The sequence below is a fragment of the Ambystoma mexicanum genome, chromosome 3q (assembly GCF_040938575.1).
Source record: "Ambystoma mexicanum isolate Mex_15411 chromosome 3q, UKY_AmexF1_1, whole genome shotgun sequence".
NCBI lineage: Eukaryota > Metazoa > Chordata > Amphibia > Caudata > Ambystomatidae > Ambystoma > Ambystoma mexicanum.
The window spans coordinates 334,179,949-334,203,991 of record NC_090926.1 but is presented as its reverse complement, the minus strand read 5'-3'; the positions used below and the strand labels follow the sequence as shown (position 1 = coordinate 334,203,991).

General features: G+C 45.6%; 1 protein-coding gene across 1 annotated transcript in view; it reads right to left on the bottom strand.

Moving 5' to 3' along the window:
* Positions 1 to 5,332: 5,332 nt before the first annotated feature.
* The window catches only part of SOX30 (SRY-box transcription factor 30), a 698,329-nt gene continuing 679,618 nt past the window's right edge, over positions 5,333 to 24,043 (bottom strand). The window contains exon 5 of the mRNA XM_069652843.1: positions 5,333 to 5,798. Within this exon, the coding sequence (XP_069508944.1) occupies positions 5,423 to 5,798 (376 nt within the window). The 3' untranslated portion in view covers positions 5,333 to 5,422. The remainder of the gene's footprint in view (positions 5,799 to 24,043) is intronic.

Here is a 24,043-nt window from a genome sequence, read left to right as displayed (position 1 = left end):
TGAAGTTGGAGTATTTGCAGTGCTATCAGGTCCCCCAGGGCCAACATCGCTAGTCCTGCCGGTAGCATTTTGGAGTGGGTGTGGTTGTGGGAGGGGGTTGGGTGTGCAATGTATGTGTTTTCAGGCTGTATAGCCTCCACCTGTGGTGATTCATTCCACCTGTGCAAGCTGCAATCCCCTTTGGGCGAGCACGTCCCGCACACAACGCTGCAATTCGACGCATGGCATCTTGCTATTACAATCATGTATTTGATCCCGATGGCAGTGAAATATTGGTTCATATGTTCATTCTGCTATGGTCCCATTGTTTCACATACTATCTTTGCAGTCGCGAACAAACTTGTGAAGGGTCAGTGGAATGTAGTACTCGATTAACGGTGGACCCTCATGCAGCACTGTACCGAGGTTCACCGACGGGCGGGGCGTCCCATTTGTGAGTGAAGCCAGTTGCCATTTTCACACACTGCCGCACTACATGGATGAATTTGTGATTTCAAGCGGTCACAGATGCCTTTTCGACGTGATGTTGCAAATGAGGAATTCGAAGGACGGCGCTTTCGGTTTTCAGCTAGCGGCGAGGAGACGCCCACAGGTCTGACTGCAGATATAAAGTTCTATTGTTTAATGTCCTTGGGACAGGGGCCATGGCGAGAATGCAATGATTGATATGAATAGTATGGGATGCGCAATAGCGTAGTGGACGATAAGGCAGGACGTTCCCAAATACATGTTACTTCACAACACTGGTATTCCGGCCTGGAGCACAGTGGATTTTGCAGACTGCATTACGCACAGACTCAATGGAAATTTCACATGTTATGTGAGTAAATAATCAGGCGTTTTCATTCCGGGATGAGGGAATGATGTATGGATGCATGGACAGATGATTTAATGGAGAGTTTGCCATGTACAGGGCTTTTTGGAATCTATCCACCTCCCCTGCGCTATGTGATGCAGAGCTGCCATGGTGGGAACATCGTCTATCTGCCCTTGTTGAACCCTCCCTGTCTCGACGCGCCTTCAAACACTTGTGTCTATGCACGTTACTAATCCCATCTAATGGATTCTGTTTTGACAGACGCATGCACACAAACACTCGTTTGTAATAGTGTTTTCACCTCGATTTTTATAGTTATGATTCGCAAGTGATTTTTGGGTGGGAATAATCCTTTTGAGTGGGCTAGCATGCATATGGCTGTGGATTTAGTGTGATCATTGAAGTGAGTAATTCAAATGAAGTTCTGATGCCCATGCTATTCTTTTTCATTTCATTTGGGTGACAGGTATCTCCTCCCCTTTTGCCGCTGCCATCTGTATGCCACTCCTGCAGATGGCTTTTACTCCCGACACCTGCTGCTTCGTGTTAATCAGTGGAGCACCATTACGATCTTATGGGACGATCGCCAATGGGCCACATGCCCTTACGCAGTACTAGTGGCTAGGAGCAACATATCGACCTTTCAGCTGGACTAGTGCCTACCTAATGGGACGGCCCTGCGGTTCTAGGCGCTTCCATGTTGCCTTTTTGAACGTGAATGTAGCCCCTGTGTACCATGAAGGAACAGGGCGTCACACAAGAAGAAGCTGGTCATTTATTGCGGATGCAGCCCACAATAATGAAATATATTTTGGAGTTCATGACCTAATGGCTGTATGGGCTTGGTGATTTTGTTGTGCATTAAATTTCTATTCTGATATTAACCGTGTAGCGTTCTTCTTTGCAAGTAATGTAGCATATTCCTATTTGTGGAGCGATGTATTGTGAGAAGATCTGCATTGGGTTCCGGCTTCTGAGTATAGTTGCGTGGTACTGTACTGGCCGCGTTTGCCTACGAAGCCCAGTGTGGTCAGGGATAGGGGCTACCATTATGACTGTTTTAATGATGTCATGCTCAGGGGCGGGGGATTAGCTTTTGTGTAACAGATGCCGGTCAGCCAGGTGGATTGGTGGAATGATGTGATTATCAGAATATGGCTGGTCACAGGTGCCTGTGTTTGCGTGCGTTTCTTGGAGGGAGACTGAGGTCATGTCCATTGGAATAGCTTCTGTATTCGTGCCATCTGTGCCCTGCAGCTCCCATTGGCCCCTCTTGAGATGAGCCTGGCTGCTCAGTCACTCTGCCAACTTGTGTGGTACATGCTTATGCTGATGGTTGGTTTGTTTACTGGCAGGAGTACAGGGCTGGTGCAGTCTCACTCAGGATACTGCTTTGAATGTTGCCTTACACTGGTGTCAGTCGATGGGGGGGCCTGTTTTTGTTTGTCTCATATTTGAGTTCATGTTGCTGGACTTGAACCTTCACATGCCTGTGCTGCATCAGTGCGGCAATGGTGCCATGGCAAATATGGATGGCCACTCACAAGGCACTTGGAGCCCCTAGATACATTTGTTCGTTGGCATGCATGGGTGACTTGTACATTTCACTGGTTGCATAGTGTGACTTCATTGCACCTACGAGGAGTTGTGCAATGTGGCCAGGGAGTGGTGTACAGGCACTCAGTAGGGCCGTTTACGGTTGGTTCGCGATGCCGTACTTCTCACCATGGCGGAATGGTACTTTCCGCCATGCTTGATGGCGTTAGGTAAATGTCCGCTAGGGTCAGAATTCGCGTACCGTTGCGCCATGGTGGTAATTACGGTTTGGCATGGCGCGCGTGCGCGTACTTGGTGCAGTTAGCGTTGGCGTTCACTACGGTGTCGCTAATGGCATCGTACTTTACAGTGACGGGTCATAATCGCACCGAGCGCTATTCGATGGCGGTATTGCATTTCCGCCATCGTTTTTCGATTTCCGCCAGGGTCGTAATGAGGGCCAATGTAATTAATAGTCCATCATAGGAAGCAAACTTCTTATAACACATAATACAATGAAATGTTCAGGGTCACCTTAAACAACTGATTTTGTTTGTCTTCACTGCCATAGATTTACTGTTGGTGGAGTCATCAAAGAGTAAAACACTATAGAAAATGTTCAATACTACACCATTCCACCAAGCATCTCAAATGCTCCATCACCAGGCAAATAGTCCACTTACGTATTCCCAGGACTAACAAAATGTGCCACTCGGGTCCATCTACCTGCAACCACTTCCCCCAGAAGATGTCTTCTCTCAACTATACAGCTGTCCACCAATGGTGTTGCACCTCCAGCTGACACCTTTGCATGGATATCCTCCTCACTAACTTAACTCAAGTCTTCCACCATTATCCTTCTGTCATGTTTGCAATAATATCTCCTGTTTCTTTCCATCTTCCCATGTACTAACCATAGAAAGGTTCTTCAGACAAAATAACACAGGCTTACTCATTTAGCTCTTTCTCAACTAACATATCTAATTTGCTTAACTATACATTACTGCCACTATCCAAAATACGGTTTATTTTCATAATCGCTCACATTTTGTGGAAAATCTTTTATGTGGTTTTGAGGTGAGCCCTTTCAGGAAAGTCTTTTTGGAATGATATAGCTAAATACATTATGTGATCACACAAAGATTGCCCTTTTGCAAATTGTGCAAACCTGGTTTGTCAGCAGTTTTGCCCAAGTTCAAATACCATGTAAAACAACACAGTGCTTGTGCATAGTTTCTGTAATGCAGGGTTATGTTGCTAAATCTCCACTAGACTAGATGCAAGGCATGGATGTCTTTGTCATGGGTGTGTTCTGTCTCACATTGGATAAGCATTATCCCGGGGAGTGCTCAAGAGCTAGGAGTTTATTGAAAACTAGCTGTACCACCTGGCATTGCACGGGTCTGTAACTGACAGCTACAGCCTTGTGTATGTTTTATTGTGTGATAACCTCCTATTTTTGAAAAATTGTAATATTGGCAATCTCCCGAAATCACCTATACTGATAGCACAGGGCCGGTCCCCGCTCCACCCATGTGCAGAGCGAATGGATTGGGCTGGTCAAATGTCACTATCGCCAGTACACCCCAGACTGGTATGCCGACCCTGTGTCCTAACTTTGTATTATTGGAAAAGTCTCAAAATCAGGAATCTCCCGAAATTGCCTATACTGATAGCACAAGGCCGGACCCCGCCCTGTGCAGTGTGACTGGGTGGGGTTGGTCAGATTCCAATATCGCCAGTACACCCCAGACTGGCATGTAGACCGTGGGCCAACATTTCAGCCCACCAACTGTTACGGGACTGGAGCCAACCCCGAACGTACAAACACACGTTCACGAATATATATAGAGATTACTTCTGTTTTTTTATATCAAGATTTAAGGCAGCTTTGATTCTGTAAACTTTGTATCACCTGAAGTGGCTCTGATGCTTATGGTGCCGTCAGTCTGTCGGAGTTCCATAAAATGAAGGACAGCTCTGCTGTGTAGCTGTGTAGGGTGGCAGCCGGCTAAATGTGCCTGTTGCTTGGAAATATAAGATCTATATAACTGATGGCATACCTTTCTGTGTAACTCTTTATACTGGGATTCTGCATAACCTGTGGCATGGCTCTAGTGTCTAATGTCTGAGCCTGTTAAACTGTCATAACCTGTAGGGTATAATGCAAGAGCTGTGTAAGCCAACGGATAGCTCTACTTTGTCCAGAGCATGCATGATCTGTGCAATATTAGGGATGGAGTCATCCTGTAAAAAATGCTCCTAGTTGTTCCCTTGATTCAAAGGTACATTGAAGTCCATTGTGACCCACTCTTCTAACAGATCCCATCCCAGATGAATCCCCTCATAAGGACAAGTCTAGGGGCCTCAAAGGAATTGGGTGACCCAGACATTCAGTTATTTTCTACAGAGGGAAGTGAAGCTTGTCAACACAATGGACGCTGCAGGAAGATAATACATTTCATGAACTTTATTAAAATTAACAATGAGGCTGGAACTATTCCATTTGGTGCAGAGGAAAGAAAAAAACAAAATATAATTTTACAATAGGATTCAATGATCCTCATCAGTCTGGCTGACCTGCATATAAACACTTCCAAAAGACATCATCTATCACCCAAATCTCACCAGGTGAGAGACTGGACCCTCTAAACCATAGGTACTGCTATATACAGCTGTATAAGTACAAAAGCAATTACATACACTGCCGTCTCATAAAGCTATAAAAGAAGTATATAAATATCTGATGGGCAGGGCTAGATCACTGCACGTGATCCCAGGCTCATTTCTCCATAATGAAGATGAAGCTGGTGCCGTACATTTTGATCACAGGCCCACATTTGGCTAAGACCCTGCACAAAATATTTTGTTAGACTCAAAGAAATGAGTCAAAAAAAGTGATGTTTACGTGAACTCTACACTATAATACTTCTTGGATGAATGTGTTGCTCTTCAATTTCAGGCGCTTTCGAATTCTGTGAAACAAAATTGACTGAAATAGGAATTACACCCAAGTTTATTTTTCTATATTCCGAAAAATATGTGATTGTCTGTATATCTACTGGACACCTACAGGTCCCTGAGAACTTTGCCTTCCTCTTCTTCTTCACTGTCAGTCACATTGACCCTCTGGATGCGGGATGGGGCAGAGGTGGGGGCTGAGAAGACATTCTCTAGTGCCCCAATGTCTAGCTGGGGCATAGAATTAAGGTAGTCTTCCCCGCTGTGGCTGTTGTAGTAAGACATCCCTTCCAGGCTTTCACAGCTACGGGAGTCTTCGCTTTGGGGCCGTTCATCTCCGTACTCCCGGAAGGGATAATCACGGTTCAGGGCAGAAAACATGGCCTCGTGTTTCTGATAGCGGTCCTCATAGAAGCCTAGGCACTCCGGCACAGGGTTTGCAAAATCTCCATACCCAAAGGGTGGGCGGCTGTATGGACAGGTGCTGTAGTCAAGAGATACATGAAGACATGACATATCAGCATGTTTATTATTCTGGTACAAGGCTTTATTTACAGAGATTAGTTAAATCAAATTACTATAAATTCTATTGATAAACATCTCAGCACAAGAAAAAATATGAAATGGGAGAGGAACAATCTCTGCAGAGTCAACCTCTATTGGGACACACTTGTCAGTTCTTGTTTCACTTGGCAGAGTGTATCCCGGTGAACAAAGTCTTCATTAGGTGGCACTGTCTCATAGGGGGCAAACCCGGCTTTGGTTTCTAGCCCAAATAATGGGGGGCAGTGTATCCTGGAGAGTGAAACCCCCTGCAGTTCATACCCTACCTCAAGGGGCACAGTGTGTTAGAGGGAGAAAGAACAAGTTACTTACCAACTGTAACGTTCTTTCGATTGGATGTTCCTCCCACGTATTCCTCATCTTAGATATATCCTTACCTTCAGCTTTGCTGCTTTGGAAAAAATGTTCTCTCTCTCCACCAGAGGGCGCTCCACTCAAGGATGCAGCGTCGATGTCCCTCGGCGGCATCCGTCGAGCTGCGACATCATCTGCTGTATAAATGCCTCGAGCGCGCCCGTTGACCTCAGTTCTGTTTTTTTGTATATTGTAGCCAATGGATTGTAGTTATTGGCATGCCTCTTTTGACCCCAGCCTTAAAGGAATTTTGAGTGTAAACCACGTAAACTGTACTGTGGGGTAGGCTGGAAGAGTCGATGAGGAATACGTGGGAGGAACATCCAATTGAAAGAACCTTACAGTTGGTAAGTAACTTGTTCTTCGAATGGATTATGTCCTCCCACGTATTGCTCATCTTAGATAGACTCCCAAAGCAGTTTTGTATCGGAGGTGGGAGTACAAAAATATTAGTCATGTACAGAATGAAGCACTGATTTTGCAAAGAAGTCGAATCTAGAGCATAATGTTTTAGAAAAGCGTGCATTGATGACCATGTGGCTGCTGCGCAAATATCTTGCACTCTGACACCCCTTTGAAGTGCTGCTGAAGTCGCCATGCCCCTGGTTGAATGAGCCCTCAGCCCATCTGGAGGATCTTTCCCAGCCAATCTATAACATTCAGTTATAGCCAAAATTATACATCTAGATAATGTTTGCTTAGTCACTGCCAGTCCCAATTTTCGGCCAGTGTATCCCACAAATAGTTGGTCACACTGATGTAATCTTGCCAATCTTGAAATATAGAAGCTGAGAGCCCTTCCAGGATCTAATCTATGTAGCCTTTCCTCTTCCTTACTTGCGTGAGGAGGAGGGTAAAAAGTAGGCAGTGTTATTTTTTGTGACAGGTGAAATTCTGAGACAATTTTTGGCAAAAAAGAGGGTTTTGGGGACGAGTTTGTAGTGGAATGGGAATTTCCACTCCTGTATGCGTTTTACTCCAGTCTCTGTGATCCCTCAAGTAATCAGGAGGTTGAGAAAGGAAAACCATGATCCTAATTGCTCCGGATTGGGCCAGGAGAATGTGGTACCCTGACCTTCTGGACATGTCCATCTGCCCTCCTATACGTCTTCCAAAAAGAGAGGATCTGCTCTCGCAAGAGGAAGGTCACATGCTCCATCCAGAGGTCAAGACACTCAACCTTCATGCATGGCTTCTGAGAGGCTGAGATACAAGGATTGGGACCTTCCGGATGACGTCATGGAGATCTTGCTTTCGGCCAGGAGGCCAGCAACTAAATCTCTGTACCGGTGTCATTGGAACAAGTTCAGTAACTGGTGCAGAGATAAGTATGTGGACCCGTTTCAGTGTAATATTACCAAAATATTGTCTACTTGGCTACTTGGCTAATCTGGGGCTCCAGATTGGCACGATAAAGGGTTATTTAGCAGCGCTATCTATTTTCAAGCGCTCCTCAGAGGAAGAATCTTACTTCAAGATACCTTTGAGAACTCAATTCTTAAAAGGTCTAAATAACTGGTTTCCTCCAATACCTTTTCAAGTACCTGTGTGGGACTTAAACTTAGTACTAAAGTTCCTCACATGCATTCCATTTGAGCCTTTACATTCTTGTCCGTTAAGGCTTCTTACTTTAAAAACAATACTTCTTGTGGCAATTACATCAGCCCGCAGGGTAAGTGAGCTGCAGGCACTTTCTAGCGGGCCTTCTCACACCATCTTTTATAAGGACAACTTTATCCTTAGGTCAGGGTACCACGTTCTCCTGGCCCAATCCGGAGCAATTAGGATCATGGTTTTCCTTTCTCAACCTCCTGATTACTTGAGGGATCACAGGGACTGGAGGAAACGCATACAGGAGTGGAAATTCCCATTCCACTACAAACGCGTCCCCTAGAGCTCCTCTCGGAGGAAATTCCCATGAGCAGTACAGTTCACACTTCCTGTTGACACTGGTCATGAACAGATCACTTGCGGGGTTCCCCAAAGGGCGAAGATCTCTTAAAGGACTTCCTGAGCTAGTTCCCACTCGTGGGAGACTGTGCTCTGCCTGCTCAGAGCGTCCACCACTATGTTTTGCTCTCCGGCTAGATGAACTGCCGACAGAGAGATCCCTTCTTGTATTGCCCAGAACCAGAGCTGCATTGCTTCTCTGCCCAGTGGTAGTGACCCTACTCCTCCTCTCTTGTTCAGGTAGTAGATGGCCACTGTGTTGTCTGTCATTATCAGGACATTCTTTCCCCATACAGAGGGCAGGAAGGCCTTCAGCGCTAGCCTGATTGCCCTCAGCTCCAATAGGTTGATGTGTAGATTGAACTCCGATGGAGACCAACGACCGCTGATTGTCAACTCGTTGGTGTGAGCTCCCACCCTGTGAGTGAGGCATCCATCACTACTGTTATCTCTGGCCATGGATGCCAAAAAGATTCTCCCTTGAGGATACGTTCCCTGCAAGCCCACCATTGCAGATCCTGTGCTACTCTGGTTGGAACTTGCAAAAGATCTGACATTTCCCCTGAAAAGAGGGCCCATTGAAGGGTTCTCATCCTCAATCTGGCTTCTGGCACCAGAAAAATGCAGGATGCCATAAGACCGAGCAACCTGAGAAAATCGAAGGCCGGTAGATACTTGGCATTCTTGAATTTTATTACCATCTGCAGAATGTGGTGAGCTCTCTCTTCGGGAGGCGAATAAGTATCCAGGATTGCTCCAATAACCTGGAGTTTCTGTGATGGTATCATGTTTGACTTTTTTAAATTCAGAGAAACTCCTAGTTTGTGAAGGAAGTTGCAGGTCTTGGACAGATGTTTCTGGGCTTGTGCTGGAGACCGTGTCCTGATCATCCAATCGTCCAGGTAGGGGTAGACGTGAATCCCCCCTCTCCTGAGACTTGCTGCCACCACCGCCCTCAACTTGGTGAAAACTCTCGGGGCGGAGTTCAACCCGAAAGGCAGAACTCGAAACTGATAGTGAGAATTGCCAATCACAAACCTCAGGTACTTTCTGTGCTTGAGATGGATTGGCACATGAAAGTAAGCATCCTGAAGGTCCAATGATACCAACCAGTCTTGGAGTTGGAGAGTCTGAAGGATCTGAGAAAGTGTGACCATCTTGAACTTGTCCGTCCTGAGGAACTTGTTCATGCTTCTCAAGTCCAAGATGAGTCTCAATCCTCTGTCCTTCTTTGGTATGAGGAAATATGGGGAATACCAACCCTGGTTCCTCTCTGCTACAGGTACATGTTCTATTGCACCTTTCTGTAGCAGGGTTAAGACTTCCTGCAACAGGAAAGGGTCTAGATGTTTGACAGAGTTGTATCCCGGCATGTGATTCTGAGGTTTCCTTTGAAAAGGAAGGCAGTAACCTTGGGATACTGTTTCTAGTGCCCAAGCATCTGAAGTAATGCCCTGCCATTCTTCCAGATGCTGTGAGATCTTGCCTCCCACCGGGATCTTGTAGGTCTAAACCTCAGAGTGGTTTTGTGCCAGCTACAGCAGCGGCTAAAGGGACAGTTGCCATTTCTGGGGCAGATCTAATACCTTTTCCTCGCCCCCGAGGAAATTTCCTTTGTCCTCTTTGACTGGTCTGTCCCCTTCTTTTCCAAATGAGGAATAAAATCGAAAGGGACGACCCCTCCAGGAAGATGAACCTGTGTAGGGGCGTTGTTGAGGTTGTCGTATAGCGGAACTGAGTGATTTTGCCGCTTCTCCAAACTTTCATCCGCCTTGCTGCCAAACAACCTCGAGCCATCAAATGGCATATTGAGAAGCCTGGATTGCACATCCAGTGCAAAACCTGACTTCCTTAGCCACGCAAATCTGCGTAGTACCATACTAGACGCCATGGACCTACTGATACTGTCAGCTGTGTCCAAACCTGATTGAAGGCATTCCCCCGAAGTCTCCTTTCCATCCCTTACTATGGACAGGAACCCTTCACGCTCCTCACCTTCAGGGATGTGTACAGCTGCGGCTGACATACAGTCCCACAGGGTATATGTAAATCTTGCAAGGGTGCAAGTTACATTTGTGAATTTTAAAGCCATGCTCCCTGACGTAAAAATCTTTCGGGACCATGCATCAATCTTTTTATCATCCCTGTCTGGGGGAATTGTAGGGTATGCAGCATTTCTGGTAGAAGTAGCTGCCTGAACTACAAGACTTTCAGGTGATGGGAGTTTACTCAAGTATTCAGGATCTGAGGAACAGGGTCTATATTTTGAAACATATTTTTTATTTACTTGTGGAATAGATTCAGGGTTTTCCCATGCAGTGTTAACCCTCCTTTGTAAGGCTACATGAAAAAGAAGTAGGGGTTCTTGCCTGAGGTCCTCCTGAAAGGATGTCAGTCATATCATCCTCCTGATAGACAGGTGAATTTCTACTCCATCCCATGAATTCAATTACCCTGTTCGTCAAGCTTCTATGTCCCGCATCAGCATGCTCAGGCTTTTCAAATTAATATTCTGGAGGTGCAGCCAGACCACTTGCTGACTGCAAGCACTCATATAAGTCTTGCATCTTAGATTGAGGGTCAATTAAATCCTCAGGAACCTGTTTTGTACTAAATTTCACACCAGCAGGTGAAACATCTTCTTCTGCTGATGAATCTCCTTCATATATGGAGGACATGGTTCTAAAGAAATCATGTCTATTTTCTGGATGAAATACCTTTCAGGTGGCATAGACTTCGACACAGGTGTCCATTTTGTAATTGGAGTGAACGAAGTCGTCGACAAAAGCATTGATGGCGTCGATGTTGTGGTCATCACCTTCGATATCGTCGAAGTAATCTTCAACACCTTCGAAGGAATTGTTGACCCCGTCGAAGGAATTGTCGAGACTGTCGACACCGTCGGAGCCTTCGACACCGTCGACTGTGCACTCGACGTAAACCTTTTGGGTTGGGTTGTCCACACCTTGTGCTCGACCGCCTTCGTTAGAGGGTTCAAGGACATTTTAGACGAGGACCTTGATGGCCTATGAGAGTCTGACGCCATTTTCTTGAGTTCCACCTCCGATTTCTGCACCGGTAGGTGATTTTTATGAGGCGTCAGGGAAGATTCCCTGGACGACACCCTCAACGATTTTTTGTCAGATTTTCTCGTCTTAGATCTTCCCCTGTCACTTTTTTTATGAGCCGGGGCATGGTCTTCTCTAGCATTTTTTGAGGGGGTCTGGACCGCATTCTCAAAAATCTTTAGAAAAGATGCTCTAAACGCTTCCCACTTTCTTGGGGAATCATGTTTTGACGGACATGTTGTGATTTCCTCAGACGACGTCGAGGAAGAGGAAGAGGGAGACCGGTGTCGTCTTTTCTTTGCCTTTTTTGAGAAAGAAGAAGAGGGCTTTCCGGATCTACTCCTCGATCTAGATTTTTTTTAACGTTTTGATGAAGACTCAGCCAAGTCTTTTCTCTCTCGAAGAAGAAAACTTTGAGGATTCCTCCCCCACCGCCAGTTTACCTCTCCATTCCTTTAATGCCTTATGGGTCTTTCGACTGACAGGAACCGCACTCGTCTATACAGTGGTTGGAACAGAGGCAATTCCGATGGGGATCAGTCAGCGACATCTTTCTCCCACATTTCTGGCATTTCTTGAATCCAGTATTTGGTGTGGAAGGATTAGATGAAAACGACATTTTCTTACGAACTGAAGCACCATTTTATTCAATCCGAAGCAAAGCTAACGGAAAAACGGAACTGAGGTCAACGGGTGCACTCGATGCATTTATACAGCAGATGACGTCGGCGCTCGACGGATGCCGCCGAGGGACATCGACGTTGCAGCCCCGAGTGGAGCGCCCTCTGGTGGAGAGAGAGAAAATGTTTTCCGAAGCAGCAAAGCTGAAGGTAAGGATATATCTAAGATGAGGAATATGTGGGAGGACACAATCCATTTCGAAGAATATGTTCTAGTGCAGAAACTGTCTCATGGCTGAGTGCAATGGTGAACAGTACCCTCTCTAGTCTCAGCACACCTTGCATGATAGCATCTTCTCTAGTTCAAATCCTACCTTATGGGACACTGTGTCATGTGAGTAGAAATGTCAGATGCTGTCTTAAATGGAACAGTTTGCAATGGTCTGATTACTTACCAGTAATCTTCGTTACAATGACTCATACTTTTCCTGGTTACAGTTCTTATTCTATGAGGTGGGTCCTGTAAGGGCAGCAAGCAACTCTGCTAGCCCTTTACAGTCCTGTGTATAAAACACCTGAGCAATCACCCATAATCATGTTAGTAATACTTAAGCAAAACACCAAAAGAGGGACATCCAGGACTGTCAGAAGGAAGAGTAAAACTCATAACAAAGATTATCGGTAAGTAATCATAGCAGTACAACTTCCCCCTCTTCCTTGTCACAGTCTTTATAAGGTCAAACCAAGCAATGTCAGTATTTGAGCAAAACACGTTGGGATCCCAGCTGCATCATGCAAAATCCAAGACCTCTAAGGAATGTAAGTTTCAACATCAAAAACAGAAAGGGAAAGGAGTGAAGGCCCAATACCTAATCAACAGTCACTGAGGAATTGACATCAGAACTCAAATGGTGGCATCAAAAACACTGCCATCTGAAAATGATCAGTGTCACTAACAGTTTTGCCATCATATTGTGAAATAAAGAAGGGACTGAAGGAAGAGGAAGCATTGAATAAAAAGAAAACCCAAATAACGGTAAAATCACCAAGTGTGTACACTCCAAGGAAAGACCCTGCAAATAACTCAGAGAAAGTGAAATTTATACAGCTGCCCATATAAGTCTTTTGGGTATAATAAAACAGAGGCCCATATAGGTCTTTTGGGTATAATAAAACAGAGGATCCCAGGTAATGAACAAATATGGGAATCCTCAAAGCACTAACAAAAGCAAGTTACTCAAACAAACAAATGCTGTAGTGCAACAGAAGTGAAAATGTAGTGAAGACCACACAATCTTCTAACGCTGAAAACTTGGGGGTCAAGAAATTGTAGTGTCAAAAAGACTAAGGTGGGCACAAACAGTAGTAGAGTGGCATATCACCACATCCCATAGCAATGAACGATTTAGTAAAGCCTTTGTACTCCCACAAGGATGATAACAATAACGGTGCCAGTTTTATACAGCATCAGACTATGGAACAATGATGTAACCTGCTGTCAATTAACCCAGAAGCGTGTTGTACAGTAAGGCATAACACTTAGATAAAGACTGCAATGAAAGTGACCATGCATGAGTCAAACAAATAACAAAACCAAGCACTGTAATAAATGATTGCACAGTGAAGATACTATAAATACATCATCAAACATTTCCAGTCTTATTTTACCTTTCAGTTTATTTTCAATTACTTTCCAGAAATTAACACAGACTAAACAAATATGGGTTGTCATGACTTACAAACATAAAGTGCATGAATCGTCGTTCAATAGTTTCTCGTTATACCCTCACAGTTCATGAAAGAAAATCTTTCTCAAATGAATTAAAGCCCTATATGATGTTATAAGATGTTTTGATGATTCAACACTTCTAAACATAAACGACAATGGAGATTTTAATAGAGTATTTTATCCCAAGCAACTATGACCTCTCTAGTTAAACCTACATTTAAAAAGAATCATCTTATGTTAGGGGATTATGCAAACTTTAAGTAAGATAAAAGATGTTTATTACTAATAGCCGTTATACCTTTTATGTATTACTTAAGTGTTTTATTTACTTATAATACCCCATAATCATTGGAATAATGTAAAACAATAATCCTACTTTTCAATTATCTTTTAACATCCTATATTTTCTAAATATAAGCAAATTATCTTCTATTTATTTAAGACCTCTCTGCCTTCCTAACTACACCAAAATCACCAAAGATCACACAACTGTTCCTTTTCAAACCACAATTTACTTAAATATAACAAATATCTGGTATAGACAAATTCCGAAAGAGACAATAATCCTAACTCAGATGAATATTTTCCACCATATCACCTCTAGCTATGCCTATTCATTTTTACCACGTATTGCCTTTAACTACGACAAACCATGAGATAATTTCTTTCTTAGCCTAAACATCTGCACCAAATACAATGCTGGTATCACCCGTACCTCTATAGGAATTATTAGGTGTCAGAGTTTTCCTGGGTTTCTCTGTGGTTGAGTTTGGTTTGTTTGGCCTTACCTTTTATCTGCAGTGTGTGGACAGTCTTCCAAGCCAAGATGGTGGTTCGCATCTGGCACCCTGATTGGCTGGGGAGAGACAAAGGGCAGTGTCTGGGTATTCTAAACTGCCTTTCATTGTTATCAGCCCAGCTGAGAAGACCTACGGTTCAGGAGCTCCATTACTTTAGTCCAAATAACTTTGGGCCATCTTTTGGAGTTAAGTAGTTAAAGTCGTTGGGTCTGGAGCAGAGGAGAGAAGCAGGCAGCAGTTTAGTGTTCTACTGCTAATGTTCTGGATAGACTGTCTAATTCAGTTTGTGGAAAGCTTGCCTTTATTTTAAACAAAGACTTTGCCTTTTTAAATAACTTCAGCTTGGGTTTTAGGATCATTTTAGCTTAAGAGTTATCTGAATAGTGCTCGAGTGAAAATAAACTGCCTTCCATGTTTGTTACATTTTGTATGCAGTAAGGGAAAGTCAGGTCTGTGCCACGTTCTGTTGTTAAACAATGTGTGCATGGGAGTCTGCCTTTCTACACAGGAGGTTTCAATTTTACTTCAGGAAACCATTAAGTGGCTTCTAGGACTGGTGCCAGCACATTCTTGACAGCACTCACTCATCGTCAGGAAAAAGGAATATATTTCCATTTTTTTTATTAGGTTTCGTTTTTTCGTTGTGTGGCAGCTTGCCCTGCGCATATTTCGATTCTTTTCCCGAATATTGTTTCATCTTGGGAAAATAACGTGACTCCCAACATGATTTGCATAGAGACTTTGGTAATTGACATTCATGTGTGCATCTTTTAAAGCGCGGGTTGCGCAGTGTCTTTGCTTCAATCATTCTTTCATTGGAGACAACAGGGCGCGGGTAGTGCGGTGACTGGTATTAGAGGCTTTGGAAACAGGGAACTTCTTCTATCAACTCAGGTTTTCTTCAAACCCGCAACTCAAGCCTCAGGAGGATTTCAGAGAAAGTGTTTATGGAGTACTTCATCTGAATCCTTTTTTTCAGTTTAAAACTGAGCCACAAGCTCATGTAGAGTTGAACTAAATTACATTAGTGAATCCGCCAACTCTTTTCTAGGTTTTTCAAGAACCTCAGACTTTCATGTTAAGTTAACAAGTTACAAGTTTATAAAAAAGGAACAGACAAGAAATAAAGACTTCCCCTGGGAAGTTTGCAGAGGACTACCAGGTATTTAATATTTTACTATTTGCTAAGGGGTCAGGGGAAGTAGGGGGCAGGAATTTCTGTATGAGTGTAGTAATTAGCAAGACATGATCTATTTCCTTCTTTCCTCTACAGATCCACAAGAAGCAGTTGAAGGAGATCTGGGATTGTATTATTTTATCCACTTCCCCTTTCCACCTGGAGTGTGCCGTGCTCAGCTGTTAAGTCTGGTAGACGAGGGTGTGACAATCTGGAGGGACTGTTGGGGTTCAGTAGAGTTGAACTAAATTACATTAGTGAATCCGCCAACTCTTTTCTAGGTTTTTGAAGAACCTCATACTTTCATGTTAAGTTAACAAGTTACAAGTTTATAAAAAAGGAACAGACAAGAAATAAAGACTTCCCCTGGGAAGTTTGCAGAGGAGTACCAGGTATTTAATATTTTATTATTTGTTAAGGGGTCAGGGGAAGTAGGGGGCAGGAATTTCTGTATGAGTGTAGTAATTAGCAAGACATGATCTATTTCCTTCTTTCCTCTACAGATCCACAAGAAGCAGTTGAAGGAGATCTGGGATTTTATTATTTTATCCACTTCCCCTTTCGCCTGGAGTGTGCCGTGCTCAGCTGTTAGTCTGGTAGACGAGGGTGCGACAATCTGGAGGGACTGTTGGGGTTCAGCACCTTCTGTGGACAACTTTTAATCTCAGCCTGACAATAGGAGGGAGGAGGGAATGATGTGAAAAACATTTGGCTATTGGGTAGAGCAAAGGAAACTACATCCACAGGAGAGTGAGCATAAAGAATATACAAACTCATCAGAGGTAACAATAAACCTTATTATCATATGTATTCCCAAATATTTAACCCCTTGAGTAGTTCTAATGTGTTGCTGTCTATAAACCATCTTGTGTTAATACATACCTTTTCCAAAAATATATAACCTTATAGGTGGAGGACTCACTATAGCCCATGCAGAAAGATATCCAGGAGCTCAAGCAGTCCGGCAGTCATTCGAGGAGGTTACACGAAGATTGAGAGGAGCCAAGATCAAGTATGCCATGCTTTTTCTGGCCACTCTGTGGGTAGTGGGGTTGGGAGGGGTGAGTTTCTTCCATTATTGAAAGAGGCGTGGGACTGGGCAGATGAAGAAGACCTTGGCAACCGGAGCAACCAAACGACTGTGGAAGGGGGCGGGCCCCGCTGAGAAGATTGAAGCCACTGCTAAATGAACCCAAGCAACAGAACTACCATTTCAGTCGGGGCGGCCTCAGGCAAGAAGGACATTTTGAAAGGACTCAGCCGGAGCTGAGCTGGAGAAACGCTGTGAGCACACCCACCCAGATCACATGCCAGTGGGCTGGGACGATCACAGTTTGATTAATAGTTATGGGGTGATGGATGCTTCAAGTTGGGGCCAGCATAGGGAGGTTATAGGGGGAGGGCAGAGACAAGTTTCATAGTTGGGGACAGAGGTTTTTTTAGGTGGGGGAAAGTTGGGGGTGGGGTGGGGATGGGGATGGGGGGTAGTTCACTGTTTTACAGAGGTCAAGTCAATGGTATCAATGCATTCCCAGGGGGTAGGAGGGAGAGGATGTGGCAGGCCTCTCTCCAATCTGATATGGTGCTTTCTGAGCTTAAATGGCAGAGGTGGATATGTTGAAGGCCAGGTCGATCAGCTACATGACATGGAATGTGAATAAGTTTCTGGACAAGATTAAAGGAGGGCTGGTGCTGATATACCTGGCACTACAATAAGTGGATATCGTGATGCTACAAGAGACCCACATGATTGGGACCGCATGCAGATTCTTGGGGAGTTGGTGATACGCAATAGTGGATCACACAGGTTTTACGAGAGGTAAATCCTGGTCAACAAATCAATACCTTTGGAAATTCGGGATGTGGAGAGGGACTAAGGGGTGAATGTGTTAATGGTGAGTGCCCTACTTTGGGGGGAAACGGTATGTCTGATTAGTGTGTACGTGCCTCCGGCGCTGCAGGTGTAGGCGCTGCAGCAAATACAGACCTTGCTAGAGAAATTTGGGGCAACTTCATGCTGGTACGGGGGGACTTCAATGACAGTGGCGCCCACCATGGACAGAGCACCATACAGGGGGAAGCACAGCCTTCCGCAAACCAAACTTAAAACCATTTTGGATGCAACAGGGTTACAATATATCTGGCAGGAGCCTTACCCCGGGGAACAAGGTTTTTCCTATTATTCCAATGCACGCTCGGCCCTCTCACGGATAGACTATATGCTCCTGCCTGGTATGATGGCAGGCAGGGTGTTCTTAGACAAGTTTCTTCCAAGGGGGATCTCAGACCATTCCCTGCTGCTGATCTAAGTAAGGGGGGGGACTCAACACATTCTACCTGAAGGACATTAAGATAGCAGAGGCATCCAAAGAGTATTTCCAAAACAATAGGGGGACGGTAGAAAAGAAATCCAACCTTTGGGAAGCATACAAGGCAGTATTAAGGGGGAAGGCAATACACATGAATTTATTGTTTGCCTGTACCTGTTGCCATGCCACTTTGTAACTTTGTGCCTTAAGATATGCACCTGCGAATATAAACTTTGCCTGCCTTCAACTGTACTAATGCAATTTTTCTGTACCTTTGTTCATAAAATATGCGCCTGGTTGCCCTCGGGCCTAGTGCGCTATATAAGTAAATAAAATACAAATACAACATCAGGAAGGGGGAGAATGGACCATCTGAAGCAGGAAGTGGAGCTAGCAGAGGCTGCACACATTAAAGAACAGACGGCTGAGAGTGGAAAGGCACTGTCCAAAGTGATGGGTCAATATGGCACAGGAGCATGGGATAAAGCCCGGACGGCACATTGGGATAAGCAGGCAAGGGTGTTTGATGCGGGTGATAAGTGTGGCCGGCTACTGGCGTGGCTGGACAGGAGGGATGAGGAGGCAAGATGGGTGAGAGAAATCAAGCTGGCCCATGGGGGTCTGGCGAGGGAGAACAATGAAATAGTGGAAGCATTTGAAGACTATTATCGGATACTATACATGGATCTGTCAAGGGGAGACTCGTCTAGGAGGTTGCACTATGTTGAGGATACAGAATTGCCCTGGCTCGGTGAGGAGCAGCAGGAGCTGTTGGATCTTGACTCGACAGTGGAAGAGTTTCAAACAGCTACATCGCAGCTTCAGTCGGGCAAATCACAGATCCAAATGGACTCCTAGCGGAGTTCTGGAAATTGGTAGGGCAAGAATCGGCTGAAGAAATTAGAGCAATGTTCCTGGAGGGTTAGCAGATGGAGCGCTGCCGGCAGATCTCCGACAGGCTTTGGTGGTAGTGATACATAAAAAAGGAAGTCCGGCGGGCCAGTGCAGATCGTACCGCCCCAATCACTAATTAACAGGGAGTCAAAAATGCTGGTGAAAGTGCTCGCCAATAAGCTACTGCCATTGATGGGTAAATTGATTCATCCAGACCAGTGTGGATTTGTGCCGGGCAGAGTGACTAGAATGAATATCAAACGCCTGCACAATGCGCTAGGAGTGGTATCCTCCCTGCAGGGCCTGCACGCAGTTTTGGCAATAGATGCTGAGAAAGCATTTGACTGTGGGATGGGAATACCTGTGGGTGGTCCTGGAGGGTTTTGGGTTTGGGCCTAGGTTTATTAGTTGGGTGAAACCCCTCTATAAAGACCCGAAGGCAAGAGTTAAGGTCAACGGGTGGACCTCCAGCAGTTTCCCGCTCCAGGGGACCAGACAGGGCTGCCTGCTCTCCCCACTGTTAGTCGTGTAGGCCATGGAGCCTCTGGTGGTGTAGGTTCAGACATACCCATGGCTGCAGGGCTTTGGGAAACCGGGGGAAGGGAGGACCGCATTTCACTGTAGGCTGAGGATGTATTGATCTACCTTAAAGATCCCAAGAGCACAGGGCCGAGTGTCATGGACATTTTCTGAGAATTCAGGGAGGTAAGTGGCCTTAAGATAAATTGGGAAAAGTCAATTCTGATCCCGTTCAAAGAGGGACACGCAGCAATCCCAGAAGGCTGCTCCCTTGTGATAGAGCGGTCATCCTTTAGGTATCTAGGCATTACAATAGGCGCAGGGAATGGGCAGTTCCTCAAGAATAACTTGTACCATGTGCGGGAAAGGTTACGAAGCAATATGAAACATTGGGTGACGCGACTACTGTCTCCAGCCGGGACAGAAAACCTGTTCAAGATGATGTCATTGCCAAGGCTCATATATGCTTTGCCGAATGCGCTGGCTAAGATACCCCCCGGTGTCTTCTGGACCATAGAGCTGCTGCAGCCAGGGATCATATGGGGAGATAAGGTCCTGCGGTTGGCATTGAGAACACTGTCCAGGTCAGAGTGGGACAAGGGACTGGGGTCCCGAACGTACAACATTACTATTGTGCCTCTCAACTGGTGACGATTACCAAATGGCTATTCAGGGGGGAGGGATGGCCACACACAGATCAAGAACTAGGTGCGATGGGCAAGGCCCCCCTCCCTGCAGGTGATCTATGGCAGTAAGGCGGAACATGAGCTCTCTGGAGCCGGGGAAAGTGTGCTAGACTCCCGAAAGGCTGCTTTGAAGGCAATGGGAAGGGGCAGGTTGGTGACGAAGGAGGCACCCATATGGGGTAATGTGGACCTGCTGTAAATCCAGAAATTGGGTCGGCAGCAGCAGTGGCAAGAGCAAGGCATTAGACGGGTAGGGAACATTGTGACGCCGGACGAAATCTCAACCTTCCAGCAATTGCAGGAGGAATATGGACTCAGGAGGGGTGACCGATATACAGCTATTCGATTGCAGCACGCAATGTCTTTGGAAGGGGAGGGGTACATGGGATATGCCGGACAGGTCACCTATAGAAGCTAACCTTATGGAGGGGGAGATTCGGGAGAAAGGGATCACACTGATTTACCAGATGCTAAACAGCTTTACATCCAAACCCCTGATGAAGTTAAGGGAGGCATGGGAGAGGGGCTTGTGCCCACTAGAGGAGGAAGAAGAGTTGGTGGAGGCCATGAGGGCACGGCAGGAAGCGAGCATCACAATGCGATTACGCTTGGTACAGTAGAAGGTGTTGCATAGATTATATTACAGTCGATATTGCCTGCACTGGATGGGCTGGGCAGCTAACTCTGAGTGCCTTTAGTGCAAGATGGGAACAGGTTCCTTTTTCCACCTAGTTTTTGGAATGCCTTGTGGTGAAAGTCTTTTGGGACAGGGTAAGGAGTAAAATGTTAGGGATGGTGGGGGGGAATGGTACCGGATTGCCCTAAACTGATAATGTTAAATATATGGAGTGATTCCGGCTTCAGTGCTAAGGACAAATCATTGATACGGAACACATGGACACTGGGCAAAAAGATGTTGTTGAAGGATAGGGGTACGAGAGCACCACCATATTCCAGGACTGGCTCGAGGAAATGGATTACTGCGCAGAACTGGGGAAGAGGGTATACAGGGACAGGGGGTGTCCCCAAAAGTATCAAAAAATGTGTGCTAAATTGTTGGAAGTGGGATGAGTTGGGTGGGGTGTTGGGCTGGTCTGCAGGGTACCGGGGGAGCCAGTGGATGGGTAGGATAGTCTTGGGGAGGTACTGGGATGGAGATGAGGAGACAAGGTACTGGGAGAGAGTGGGGGGATCAAGGGTAGCGGGATGTATCAGGGTTTTGAATGTCACATGATCGACCTGTGGTTTCATCAGTTTGAGTTAATGTATGATTAAAATCAATACAAATTGTTTCATAATAACATTGGATAACGCCGACAGATAGCCCTTAATGGTAGCCACCTGTAGCCCCTGATGGGCTAGGTGCAACAAAAAAGAAAGCACTGGAGGAGTATTGCAAGCGAAAGTGTCAATATCTTTAGTTCTACACCAGCTGCAAAATGCATTCCAGTGCTTTTGTTGCTGGTCTTCTGGCTGAAAGCAACACCTCCATCACGCATTCCGGGAGATCATAATCTTTGTACCTTAGCCAATTAGAAAAAAAAAACAGGCGTGAAGGTTCAGAGTTCTGATTTCTGGGTGAAGAAGACAGCCTCCTTCTTGTGAGAGTAGGTCCACTGTCTGGGCAAGACAGAATTGAGGGCAGATAGACATATCTAGAGGGTTCGGGTGCTGCATCATTCTGGCCCAATCTGGAGCAATTAGGATCATGACTTTCCGAATTCCTCAATAGTGTGGACTGGTGGGAACACGTACATGAGTGGAAATTACCAGTCTACTACAAAGGCGTCCCACCAAGCTGCTCTGTGAGGAAATTCTCTGGAGCAGAATAGGTCGCATTTCCTGTTGAAATTGGATGCAAACAGATTCACTTGAGGGGTTCTCCAAAAGGTCAAAGTGGTAGTGACTGTGCACCTCCTGTCTTGTTGAGGTAATGTATGGCCACGGTGTTGCCTGTCATAATCAGGATGTTCTTACCCTGCATGGATTGCAAAAAGGCCATCAGCGCCTGTCTGATTGCTCTCAGCTCTAAGATTTATGTGTAGCCTGGATTCTGATGTGGACCAAAGTCTGCTGATCGTAAGATCATTCATGTTAGCACCACATCCCAGGAGGGAAGAATCTGTGACTACTGTTCTCTCCAGCCAAGGTTGCCGAAAAAGGTTCCCCTATCATCACATTCTCCTTGCAGGCCCACCACAGGAGATCCTGTGCGGCCTTGCTCGGGACCTGAAGAAGGTCCGATATCCTGGCTGAGAATTGTGATCATTGGGATCTGAGGGCCCATTGGAGTGACCTCATTGTTAGGCGGACCTCTGGCAGCAGGAAAATGCAGGATGCCACGAGGTCCAGCCACGTCAGAAAGTCGAATGCAGTAGATATTGGGTGTTCTGGAATCTTGTTACCATCTGCAAGATGGGAGGCGATGCTCCACCTGACGAAGAATCCCAGACTGTTCCAATGATTGCAGCTTTTGGGAAGGTGTCACGTGGAATATCTTGAAATTGGGGGAGAAACCCAGTTTGTGGAGAGAGTGGCAGGTGCTGTTGAGATGTTCCAAAGCCGGTTTGAGAGAACGAGCTCTGATCAGCCAATTGTCTCGGTAGGGACAAATGTAAGTCCCTCCCCTCTGTAGATTTGCTTCCACCACTGCCATCAACTTGGTACAGGCCCTCAGGGCTGAGTTCAGCCCAAAAAGGCAGTACTTGAAACTGATAATGAGAACTGCCAATGGCAAACCTTAGGTACTTTCTGTGCTTGGGATTTATAGGCACATGAAAGTAAGCATCCTGAATTCAAGTCACACTATTCAATCCTGGAGCTGAAGGGCCTCCCTAGAGGATCTGCGAAAGAGTGAACACCTTGAATCTGTCCTTTCTGAGGAACTTGTTCAGGTGTCTCAGGTGCAACGTGGGTCAAAGTCCTCCGTCTTTCTTGGGAACCAGAAAATATGTGGACTACCAACCTTGGTATTGCTCCGCTACAGGTACCCTTTACGCGACACCTTTCTCCAACATGGAGAGGATCTCCTGTAGAAGAGCAGGTATGGTTCCTGAAAAGATTGCTCACACAGGGGACAACCTGGGGGCCTTTTAAAAAATGGGAGACAGTACCCGTGGGCTACTGTCTGAAGTGCCCATGCATCTGAAGTAATGCAAGATCATTCTTCTAGATTTCTTCTAGATGATACATCAACCTGCCTCCCACTGAGGTTCTCTGACCAAAGCACTCAGAGAGGTTTTGGGGCTATGGCTGTGGCAGGGGGCAGTAAGGAGGTGGCTGCCTGTGCAATCTTGCCTCCACAGCCTCTAGGACCATGTGAGACTCTCCTTTGTCCTCTTTGGGTAGCCTTGTCCCTTCCTCTTTATCCAAAAGATGAATAGAAGAAAAAAGTAGGCCCTCTGCAAGCCCACGTAGGCAGATTTTGCTGCTGTTGTGGTTGACGATGGGATGCTCCGAAAGATTTTGCAGCTGCTTTAGAAGCCGGAAGCTTCTCCTAGCTGTCATCAGATTTTGGCCCCAAAAGGTTTGACACATCAAATGGAATGCCCAAAAGTCTTCACTGGACGCCAGGAGCAAATACAGACTTGCGCCGCTATGCAAACCTCCTAATGACTGCACTTGAGCCCATAGAACGGCAAACGCAGTCCAATTCGTCAAGCCCTGACTGCAGTGATTGGCATGCAGCCTCCTTGCCATCACTAATGATGTGATTAAAACCATCTCTCATCTCTCCTTCAGGTATGTTATCTGCTGCCTGGGAAATCACATTCCAAAGAGTGTATGTAATTTTGCTATGGCACAAGATGCATTAATGGCCTTGAGGGCCATGCTCCCAGCAGAGAACACCCTTTTTGCCAATGCATCATATATTTTGGCATCACTATCAGGTGGGGTGGTTGGGTAAGCAGCTGCTCTTGAAGTGGAAGTAGCGCCTGCACCACCAAACATTCTCGAATAGGGTGCCTGGAGAGAAAGTCAGGGTCAATGGACATAGGTCTGTATTTTCTCACCAACTCCTTATTCACAGCCGGCATGGTGTCAGGCTTATGACAGTTC